The 12,523-nt window shown below is 31.6% G+C and overlaps 1 protein-coding gene and 1 long non-coding RNA gene across 2 annotated transcripts; one reads left to right on the forward strand and one right to left on the reverse strand.

The window, feature by feature from the left end:
* The first annotated feature begins 2,855 nt into the window (after window positions 1-2,855).
* LOC109005722 lies at window positions 2,856-3,939 on the forward strand. Its single transcript, XR_001998504.2, has 3 exons — window positions 2,856-2,995; window positions 3,384-3,435; window positions 3,640-3,939. It is a non-coding gene; the product is annotated as an uncharacterized LOC109005722 (long non-coding RNA).
* Window positions 3,940-7,442: 3,503 nt separating this feature from the next.
* On the reverse strand, window positions 7,443-9,286 carry LOC109005721 (actin-depolymerizing factor 10). Its single transcript, XM_018984766.2, has 3 exons — window positions 9,023-9,286; window positions 8,196-8,461; window positions 7,443-7,830 (listed from the first exon to the last, which is right to left on the reverse strand). Exons 1-3 carry the CDS (start codon window positions 9,023-9,025, stop codon window positions 7,680-7,682), a joined length of 420 nt encoding a protein of 139 aa, XP_018840311.1. The 5' UTR covers window positions 9,026-9,286; the 3' UTR covers window positions 7,443-7,679.
* Between the last annotated feature and the right edge of the window lie 3,237 nt (window positions 9,287-12,523).

Below are 12,523 nucleotides of genomic sequence, written 5' to 3' on the forward strand. Positions count from 1 at the left end.
TCCCCAACCACCATGGCCAGTGCAAAGAGAGGGCATGGGGAGAGGGCAGGGGTGGTTGCATGGGCGGAGGGGAGAAAGAAAGAGAAAAGAAAATAGGTGGAGATGTGGCACAAGCAAATTAGTGTGTGAGATCTTTTTGTGAAATTTCTTTATATTTATAGTGTTTTCCTAGTTAAAAAAGATGATGAGTGGTAGTTTTCAAGATTGCCGTTTTTTACAATGATTTAATCTTTCTTTTATATCATGTACAAAGCTAATAATCAAAACAAAACGCATTAGCTTTTTACCTCGTTGATTTATGAATTATGATTCAATTCATTTGTTGGTTGAGTGTGTGTTCTGAGTCATTGAGCATGGTCCGAAGTAAAGCAAATCTTGGTGCAAAGATTTGGTTTTGTGAATACATAATTATATGTTAGCTGAACCCATTAACTGGCGAGGAACTTGAATTTGAACTACTCTTCTTTGCTACCATGTCACCAAACCATGCGCAGATCATGAGCTAATACGTATCCACATATATATAATATTAGCAGTAGGGTAACGCCTATGGGACGTTTGCTTAATTTAATTAATTAAGAATATTATCATATTTAAATTATATTAAAATTTTATTTTTTTTTAAATTATTTAACAAAATTTTATCATTTATCTAATGATGAAATATTAATATTTTATAAATTAAATTTGATAATTTATTTATGATATGATATTTCTATATTAATTATCTATTTTAAATTAATTTAAATTAGTATGAAGGATTGGATTTAAATCCTAAAAACCTTTATTTTCCCCTCATTTTCTTTTTCTCCCTCTCTCCTTCCGCTCAGTTGCGTCCTCCCTCTCTCTCACGCAATCTCCTCCCTCAAGCAGTCGTGCGCCACCATGCAGTATCACTGACCACGTCACCGGCTTCCCCTCACGCCGGCGATCAAACTACACCGTCGAAGTCCCTTAGCAGCTCCTCCCTTTCCCGCGCATCTTCCCTCTCTCTCTCTCTCACCCGATCTCCTCCCTCAAGCAGTCCAACGTCGCCGTATGCCACCCTGCAGCGTAACCAACCACCTTACTGGCTTTTCCTCACGCCAGTGAGCAAACCCCACCGTCGAAGCCCCTTGGCATGTTCTCCCCTAGTCGCACGCGAGCAACCCGAAATGGATCTCGACGCACGGGTTTCAACCCATAGTGCCCCCGTTAGCCACCCCTACACCACCGCACCACTACCAGCAACCTCATCATTTGCCAATGACCCCTCATCTTCCTCTTTTCTTCCAACCGAAGCCCCAACTTCTGCCTTCTCTTTTCACGGGATCTGTTGATTTGTGATTTGTGTGGTGATTTTGTGATTTATGTGAAAATTTGCCTAGTAATTTTGTGATTTGTGTGGTAATTTTATGGTGATTTTGCTGTGAAAATACAGAGAAAGATGTAAGGGAAAGTGATGATTTTGCTGTGAGGTAGAAAGGGATGTGAGAGGAGAAAGAAAACATAAAATAAATTATTATTTATTACTATTCATCTCATCATTTATTAGACGATAGATATTTTTAAATATAAAAAAATATATTTTATATATATATATATATAGATTCTCAAAAAAATTAAAAAGGAAAACTAACTTTGGCTATGGCTGACGGATGTTACAAATAGTTGCACTGGATCAGGCCGAGGCCAGCTAGAAAACAGGAAACAGTACTAAGCCATTTAATATGGTTGGTCAACTACCGTGAATCATGTTTTATTTGTAGATAAGGTTTAGGTTGCAGCTAGACTTTCTGGCAAGGCACGTGCACGAGTTGTCGATTCTTGTGAATTATGTTTGTACTAAGTAAAAGCAACGTGCAAGGGAAGTTTGCTTAGTTTATATTTTAATTTTTTTAAGAATTATTTTTTTATTAATAAATACATAATTTTTTATTTAATTAAATAATTTTTTATTTCGTGTAATGTTATTTTTTATTTATATATTATAGTGATTCTATTTTTAATTTATATATAATAGTGATAAATATTATAGTATTTTATTTTTTATTTATATATAATAGTGATTTTATTTTTATTCATATATTTTAGTGTTTTTATTTTTTATTTATATATAATAGTGATAAATATTATAATGATTTTATTTTTTATTTATATATTATAGTGATTTAATTTTTTATTTATATATTATAATGATTTTATTTTTTATTTAAATTTAATAGTGATAAATATTATAGTAATTTTATTTATTATTTATTATATATTATTGTGATTTTATTATTTATTTATATATTTTAGTGATTTTATTTTTTATTTATATATAATAGTGATTTTATTTTTTATTTATATATTATAATGATTTTATTTTTTTATTTATATTTAATAGTGATAAATATTATAGTGATTTTATTTTTTATTTATATATTATAGTGATTTTATTTTTTATTTTTTTATTTATATTTAATATTGATAAATATTATAGTAATTTTATTTTTTATTTATTATATGTTATAGTGATTTTATTTTTTATTTATATATAATAGTGATAAATATTTTTTATTTATATATTATATTTATTTTATTTTTTATTTTATTTTTCACAATCCGCGTCACTACTCTCCAATCACATCCTGGCCGTCCACTCCAACCGAGAAGACACAACATAGAGCTGCATCCACCGTTCCCTCTCACACAGGAAAAGCACAACACACGGATTGTGCTTAGAAAGTTAAATAAACTCCCGCAACCCTCTCTCTCTCTTTCTATCTCACGGAAGGAAGTTCAGTATCTCCATTGTTTTCGGCTCAACATAGCCTCTCTCTCTCTCTCTAGATTTCTCATCCCTCCCGATCACACCGTCGGCATCTACTCTCTCTCTCTCTCTCTCTCCCATTTAATTTTCTGTCTTCTTTTTCACTTCCGACGAAGTGCTTGCAGAACTGGACCCTCTGTCGAGCTTATGGACAGATGAAATCTGGGGTTCTCTACCCAACCTGAAATCTTGATTTTTCTGGTCCGTCTCTCTTTTCCCTCTTTTCTCGCTTTGGTTTCTCTGATTCTTGTTATCCTATTTTTGGTTTCCCGGAAAGTGGAGGGCTTTAAAAGTTAAAGAAGGAATCTTCATTGAGTTGGGAGTTGGTTTTTCTTTTGAGAATTGGATATTTTGGGTTCTTTTGTTTAGCTCTGTTTTCTTGGCAACCGGGCAGAGGGGGTTTTGGGTAGTCTTGTTCGAATCTCTGAATTGTAATTGAATTATTTGAATACCATTGTTTTGGAGCTGAATTGATGTTTTCTTTTTGTCGCTCATTGTTGCACTTTTGATTGGAATCTTATTCTTCTCTCAAAAGATGGTGTCGAGAGAGGGCAGATCTGATATTTAGTGGGAATTTGTTCCATTGTAGAAAGAATTCATGGCCGCCCGAGGAGTATATCAGCAGGAACACTTTGCAGTTGGTAAGCTTTTATGTCGCTTGCGTTTTTTTTTTCAAAAATTAATTTCTAATATTCATTGGACTCTATTTGGTTGCAGAGAAACTTTAAGAATGAAAAAAGAAAAGGCAGACTTTGAAAACTGAAAGTTGATTGTTGTAGTTAGGATATCTGGTTTTAATGTTGTACGTTGACTAATTTTTCTTTTTCTAGGAGTGTTTTTTGTAGTTTGATTTCGATAGTGCTGCCCCTCCGGAACAAGCCTGGAGGAGGAGATGAAATAGTGTCACATTTATTGACGCAATAAGGATGGTAAGAGATTGTTCTCTTTCTTATTAGTTCACTGATTGTGGAAACAGACGTGTGCAATATTTAATCTTGTGCAAAATAGCTGTTGCACAAGATTCCAGTTCTTTAACAAGAATCAGAGAAAGAGAGGAAAATTGGGATTGGAAACAGCCACTTTTGTACTCCAGGTGCAAAAGTGTTTACATACAGAAGGTGGCCCTCTGAAAGTCTAGTACGTAATATAATCTAGTACGTAAAAAAAAAAATAATCTCAGTAAGGCCACTTTTGTAAGGCCTGTCGTTTTCATCTACTTGAATGTTTATAACGACAATATTTATGTAACATTAAAAGGTGAAGATTAGTGTGTATGATTGGTAAGCTAGCAGATTTAAACCTGCCTAGACATTTGATTATATAATAAAAAATAGAGACAAATTTGGATATAGGTGAACGTCTTTTAGCTTATAACCCATTTATTAATTTGACAAACAAATTAAAAATGGGTAGGTTTTTTCTTTTTTTTTTTTTCGTTTTTGCTTCTTTAAATCTGAATGTATGGTTTTTCTTGTATGGTAGTTGTTATTTTTGCTTCTTTAAATCCACTCAGCGCTTTTTTTTTTTGGTTTTTTTCTTCTGTTTTTTGTTTTCTTATCCCCTATTGGTTTTGGTTTTTTTTATAACTTTCACATATTTTATGGAATGAAACAGTACGATCTCTACTGTAACAGTACTGAAGTTATAATCTATGAAGTTATATTTTAGAATTTTCTGTAAATTTATCTCTATTTCTTTATACAATTCCTGAAGTTATATACTTGAATTGCTTGTTACAATTAAATTACTCTAGAATTTTGAATTTTATAATGTTAGAATTTTCTGTAAATTTATGTCTATTTCTCTATACAAATCCTAAAGTTATATACTTGTAAACAACAAAAAACACAAAGTTTTGTAGTTTTTTTCTTACAGAGAACATATCTATCTGGCTTGTGTTTGTGCTTCTAGACTATACATATGCTATAAACATTAGATAGACTATAATCCCAAAACATAGGTAGACCATAGATATACCATAAACACACAAAAGTGGGTAGACTGACCTTTTCGATGATTCCTTCAAACTTTATCACCACTGCAGTACTTGTAGACAACTGATTTGAGAGAAACAGCCTATAGGAGAAAAGATAAACTGTGAAAATTCTGTTTAGAATTTTTTTTCATTCAAATAGTTAAACATAAAAGATTGATAAAGAAACAAAATATTACCTCAAATCCAGCAGAATTTGTGTATGCAAGTCTCTAATAGCTTCCACGAGTGAAGGAGAAACAGGGGAATGATGAATACAAACTGGAGAAACAGGGGGAATGATGAATACAAACTCAAGGGAAACGGGGGATTTCTTCGGCTCGGCTAGGAAGAATTTTTTGAGTTATTTTAGGAGAATAGTATTTGATATTATTTCAATTTTATGTATTTGTATTTTTTTATATGTAATTATTAATTGGGACTTGTAACGTCAAGTGCAGAATATAATGAATCAAATATAATGAATCTCAGAATGATATGGATGCATTTGAATCGTCAGGAACTGTTAAAAAGAGAGAATTTAAATCATTCGTTCAAAAATCAACTGTTGATTAATATATTTATTTTTCATAATTTAACAACCAATAAATGGTAATAAATGGTATTAAAGCGTTAATAGATGGGCGGCATCATCTGACTTTAAATACGGATGGCCTGAAAGACCCAATCAATGGGTATCAAATTGGTAATAGAGCTATTTAACGATTTGAAGAACTTTTAACGGAGAGGAATTAATTTAAACGGAAAAATCTTGTGGACTGTTAAAACAAGAATTGCCGTTAGATAGGCTCTTTATATATATAGGTAGATATAACAATTTACCGAAAGCGACGATTCAGAGGTTATTTGTAGGTGGATCTACATTGCAAATGAGCGTTGCGCGGTTGATGGAAGGGCTGTACAGAAACCGACAGCACCGGCCGCCACCGATGCGAATCGACCGGCCGCGTCAGGAACCGGCCGGAACCGGTGGAGAACAGGTCGGCGTGCGGTGGAAATTTCAAGAAACCGATGTTCAGCGGTTCGGTCTCGGTTTGAAGCTGGACCGGACCGCTGAACCGACCGATATAATAAAATCTTTTTTTTTTTAATATACCCTTATCAAAACGGCGTCGTTCCACTTAAGTTTAAGTTGAACGGCGCCGTTTTAGTTAATAAGTACTGCAAATGATACTGGAAATGACGCCGTTTGGCATTAAACCAAACGTCGTCGTTTTATTAAGGACGTAAGAACAAAATAATAAGTCTGAAACGACGCCGTTCCACTTAAACTTAAGTGAAACGGCGTCGTTTCGTTAAGAGTTCTTCTTCTCCCCCGATCTTCTTCTTCCCCAAACCCTCCTTTGTAACCCTCTCTCTCTCTCTCTTCTGTAACTCTCTCTCTCCTATGCATCTCTCCCTCTCTCATTCTCTCTCATAATTATCTCACTAGAACCGCCAAAGAACCGACGTCGACCGAGAACCGGCAGAGAACTGCCTCGATCGGTGTCCTCCTCGCCATCGACCGGTTACGGTCGGCACCTCATCCATTTTTCCAGCCGTCGTTCGGCGTCGGTTTTGCCCAAAAACCGCGCCGACGACGTCGGTTTTCACCCCTAGTTGATGGGAGAGTTTCTGTTAGGACCATTTGGATGGTTCTAAAATCATTTCCTTTATATATATATATATAATATATATATATAAACATAAATATATATTTATATTTTACAAATTGGGTATATATAAATATATATTACAATTTGTTAGATTTGTTCACAAACTATGTATTGACAAATTTAAAAACTACATAGTTTAAAAATTAATACATTACAATTTATATAAAATATGTACTAGTAAATTTAAAAATTATATAGTTTTTAAATTATAGTCATATTTACAAAATTTAAATTTATAATTTAGATTTAAAAATATATTTTTAATTACTTTGTACTTATAAATAATTTTTAAATAAAATAAATGTAGTATTTTTTTTAAGTGAAAAGAAGTGAGGCGGATTAGAAATCCATTCCGCACCCCGGGGGCGGGGGACGGGAGTGAAAACCCCACCCCCCACCCCACATGAGGCGGGGTGAGGACCCCTACCCTTAACCGAGTTTTCAGACTGTAAACTCCCTTGCTCATGGTCTTGAAAAGTGGGCTGCCTCCAACTTTGGTAGGTGGTCAACTTGGTGGTGCAACAATGAGGCGGGCTGGAAGTGCACGAAGACAAGAAAAGAATTGTGAAAGTTGGAAATCCGATACTGTGGAGAGAATTGCTTGTGATTCTGTATGGTGAGGTCTAAAAGGTTTATTGTATTTTTATCTACTTGTCACCCTATCAGCATGAATGGAGGGCTGATTTTCTCTGCTTCACAGCTGAACCGCTCAGCAGCGGAACTGAAAATTTGTCTATGCATATATGCGGCACACAAGGGCAGAGAATGAAGTCGGCATGTGCATGGGGCTTGTGGGTATGTAAAGCAGTCGGCCCGTTGGGTATGGTTTTCTTTGCAACTGGGTTTGTGCTTTTCATTGGGTTCTTGAGTTGGCCAGTCACACACATACATACACTCTAACAAATGAGTTGGGCCATTTTAAGGGATCAACTAAATTTTAGAACTTGCCTATAATTTCATGAGTCAGTAATCAATAAATTCTAATGGGTCTGTTATCCAATTAAGAAATCCCTGTATATGACAGTAGTACTCCAACAAATTAAGAATCCATAACATGAAATTATATCGTAATTTCCAGATTCAACCAAAACATGAATGATCCAAAGAAGAAAAAAAAAAAAAAAAGTCACCGGAAAAGAGGTATAGATGATCTCCAGTACAAGTACTCGAACAATAATAGATCAGAACAATCAGGCTTTGTCTTGAAGATAACAGTGAATTAATACTATAAGATGATTTAGAGAGCTCGCCCCTTAATGATATCAAAGCTCATCTCGCTTGGATCTGTTGCTTGCAACTCCACTTGAACCCCGTCCAATTCTCTCCTGAATCTGTCCTTCGAGCTTGCATAAAGCATCTTACTCCTCACCCTGGATGTGTCAGGTGCCCTATTGTACATGATATATGAGAAGGTAAGAAAACAATATTCATAAGAAAAAATATGTTCTCAAGCATGTGCGTAGAGTACACAGGATAAAGTGCTTATATGATATAATATGATTTGTAAGATAAAATATTTTAAAATTTAAATCTTACAAATCATGAAGTCTTAGCATCTAAGTGACGTAAATTATGTGCTCTATACACTGATAAATAATTATGTCCTACTAATAATATTCATCATGACATGATTATATATGTGTGTGTGCGCGCGTGTTGAGACATTTATATTTTCGGCTAATTAACTGAAAGCTAGCTCTCGTTCGCAGATTGTACGTATGTATAAATTAATTAACATAATTAATTATATTACCATGCAATGAAGAAGATCTTGCTTTTCTGGCAATTCTCGTTGGTAGTGAAATCAAGATCATAGACAGCATAACGACACTCATTTTCGGGCATGGAGGCAGTGAAATCATCATAGGTTTCATCAGGATTCCCAAGCTTCTCTACTATCACCTGTTGGATCTTCTCTTCAATCTTAAACACAATGAATCGATAGTTCCTCTTTGCTTTTAGCTCGAAGAACTTGAGCTTGCATTCATCATGTACAGCCATTCCAGATGATGAATTTGCCTATATATCAATTATTAAAAATATATATATATTGCAGGGAATAAGATCGAAAGGAATGAATAAATTTTCTATCTCCACAAGAATATAATGCACGATAATATACATGATTTAATAACCTCATTATTATAAATGATATTATGGATATATATATTCCTCATATATATAGACTGCAAAGAAGAGTATAAAAAGAGGCAAAAAAAAAAAAAAAGATCAAACAGAAGACATGAGACATGAATCCATTTCATGATCATGTTTAAATCAAGCAATATGTAGATCAATAACTCCCAAATCATTCGTTGTTTGTTCGTTATAATTATGGGGGAAAAAAAATAAATATATACGATGAAGATATCAATATAATATATATATATATATATATGTGCACGGACACCTCATTTCATGTCATGTCATGTCATGTCATACGAATCCTTATTTGATCTTTTGAACATGTGAGAAAAGAATATATGCAAATTAGCAGATAATTCAAACCTCCAACCAGCGCACCAAGCCAGCTTTATCGTATGAACGAACATGTTTGGCGAAAGAGGTTTGAGAACATACCATGTTATATAATGTTAAAGGATCTTCTCCGATGATGGATGGAATATGATGAGTAGTACCCGGCCAATTATTAGCTAGGGAATGAACAAACAAATTAAAGAAAATGAAATAGCAAAAACAGATGGAGTAATAGCAATGGATCTGGATCAACAAAAAGAAGAAGAAGAAGAAAGAAAGAAAGAAAGAAAGAGAAGAAGATGGATCCCCCTAGGCTGGATTTGATAGGGGCATGAGAATTGGGTTGTTTTCAGGAGAATAATAATTATAAAATAGAGGTGGATGGATGGATGGATGAATGATGAGAGATTTTTGTGGGATTGGAAAATTAATAATTAAGAGTACTTGGCATTGCATGCATGCATATAATCTTTGTTTAGCTTTTCTTATTTGGGATTGAACAATTCATTCCACTACCAACTAATTGCATTGCATGCTGCCACGTTGTGGGTTAATTTCTCTTTTTCCCAATTTTGGTTCAAGAATTTGATATTTTAGGCTCTGGAATTTATTTATTTATTTTGGATTTTACAGAGTTGTTGGGATTTTGACCATGTTTTTCTCCCTTTTTAAGGTCTCTCAAACCTTGGCTTCCCTTATACTTCGGAATTCTGTTCCATTGTTATAGCTAGCTAGCTTGGTTAATTTGGTAATTAGAACCAGTTAGCTAGGATTGATTATAAACAAAAATAGTTTTTTTTTTTTTTTAATTCAAGCTTTGGATCAGCCTTATTATAAACAGATGATGCTATTAATTATAATGCTATTTTAAAACATTTTTGGGGTGTGAAACTTTAGGACACAATCATGGCATGAAAAGGAGATTTTGGTGGATTTTATGAAATTTGTGATATAAAAGTGTGTGTTCTGAGTCAGCTTCCACCCCAACCTACCATACTGAATTATATTAATTATTAGAAGACTTGGAGTTAATTTGGTAATATATTAACCCCTTTTTTTGGGTTTTTTTTTTTTTAAGAAGCAATTAAATTTTCATTGCCTTTAGCTTTAGGTACAAATGGATATGCTATTTTAATTAGCCTTTTAATCCCAACTTGATTGACCAAAACGAGCGAATGACTTGAGGGAACTCAATAAGGCCTCGTTTGGTTATACAGTTTAGTTCAGATTAGATGAGATGTTGAAAGTTGAATAAAATATTATTATAATATAATTTTTATTTCAAGATTTGAAAATTTTGAATTGTTTATTGTATTTTATGTGAGAGTTTGATAAAATTGTAATGATTATATGAAATGAAATTAGATAATTTGATTTTGTATAACTAAACCTGAATTAGCCTCTTTTGTTTTCAGAAAATATATCATTTCATCTCATCTAATCACAATAATTTTTTTAAATTCTAATATAAAATAAAATAAATAATTCAATTTTTTTAAATTTTAAATTAAAAATAATATTAAAAAATATATTTTAATAATATTTTATTTAATTTTAACTTATATCATTTCATCTTATTTTATCTACAAAAATAAACGAGATTAAGTTACTCAAGCATTTCCTTCTGCCTTTTTCGGACATATGCTTGAAACATAGTTTTCATCATTTATTGAGATTTTTCACATTTTACAACGATAGAAAGGGACGGTACCGTCCCCTCACATGGCGAGTCATAGATCGTCTATTTATTTACGCATCAAATATTGTTGATGTGAAAGTTTGTACTTGTTTAAAAAAATATAGAAAATATTATTTTCATAGAAGATTTTTACCAAAATCTTGTATCGAATTTCATTTTATTTTTATTTTTTAATTTTTTTATTTAATAATTAAAAAAATATTTTTAAATAAATTTGTAATTTTTTTATATTTTTTAAAAAATTTTAAAATGTAGATTCTTTATAAGAATCTTCTATAGGTGTAACAACATCCGTGATTAATACTTTGAACATTTTTTAAAAATATAAGTGATCAATGTCAAAGTGAGGAAACAATATAACCATTTATGCACTATATCTATTATTTCTATTATTTCCTTTCTGACTATGATCAACCCAAAAGTTCTTACCTATTTGAAACATCAAACATTTAAGAAAATTATATTTTATCATTCTTATATCACATAGTATATATATTTTTTATCTTTTTATTTTTTTCTTATAATAAATATGTGGTATAGGATGATGAGTAGAAGAACTCGAAATATTACCATCTTGAAATTTACAAGAATTCCACATCTTGGAACCAAATACTAGATCATCTAAAGATATACTGATGTTCCATGCAATTACATTAATTAGGTTTCCATCATTTTCATCTTTTTTTTCGTTGGTCTAGCTGAGTTCTCATTGAAGATGACAACAAATTTCAAGGAAAATGCTTAATTGCCGAAAGGGTCCAAATTTAATAGAGGGTTGAATTGAGTTGAGTTGAGTTGAGATAATAAAATATTATTTTTTAATATTATTATTATTTTGAGATTTGAAAAAGTTGAATTGTTTATTATATTTTATATTGAAATTTAAAAAAATTGTAATGATAAGTTGAGATGAGTTGAGATGATTTTATATTCCAAACGCATCTGCATGCGTTGAGTCAATGTTACTGTTAGATGATCCACAAAATTCAGACTATAGACTAGGTGTCGCTGTCTATGCCTTCGTCAATTGTATGGCCTGAATTTTTTTATAAGTTAGGTGTGTTAATCAAACCATTCAAAAATCTGGTTGGTAACACTTTCGAATCACAAATTATTAAATTATATGGTCCCAATTAATATATATTACGTATTATTTTACTTTTTTTTTTTTTTTAACGACGTGGTTGTCACGTCAATTGCTTTCTTCTGTCTTAAATTTGGCTTTTCAGCTCGACGTTAATTGATGTTCTTCTTCGAATATTGTGCTTTTGGCTCTTTTTTTTTTTTTTTTTTTAAATTTACTTTTAAATAATATTACATACAATTATAAAATACACAAATACCGTATAATTATTTTAAAAAAGAATAGAATTTATTATTAAAAAATTAATTTTTTTTTATGTAGGTCTCATATTTATTTATTTTTTTTAAAACGATTGTATAGTATTTATACACTCACAACTGTAAATATCATTTCTCTTTATTTTTTTTTATCTAAATCAAAGTATTAATAAAACTCTATAGACAAAATATCCTCATATTATTGATAAATAATTCTATGCATAAATTATTATTTATTTTTATATTTTATATTTATAATTTTTTTAATAAAATATTAAAATAATAAATAATAATTGATGTATAAAACTTTTTATTATTGATTTGCAAATGCAAGAATATGAAAGTAAAACTCTTGTAAATAATCTTTATTGCTAAAAAAAAAATACAAATTAAAGAAAAGACACAAAATTATTAATGTTTCTTAATATATTGCAAATTGTAGCATAAAATCAGAACTCATTTTCCTTTAACTCTAATGGGACATATAGCTACAAGCGTAGATCAAGGGAAGGACTACAGAGTTTCAGAGGGTCCAAGAGGCTTCCCTTCTTATACCATTTCTG

This window comes from Juglans regia, chromosome 7, assembly GCF_001411555.2.
Source record: "Juglans regia cultivar Chandler chromosome 7, Walnut 2.0, whole genome shotgun sequence".
In the NCBI taxonomy this organism is placed as follows: Eukaryota; Viridiplantae; Streptophyta; class Magnoliopsida; order Fagales; family Juglandaceae; genus Juglans; species Juglans regia.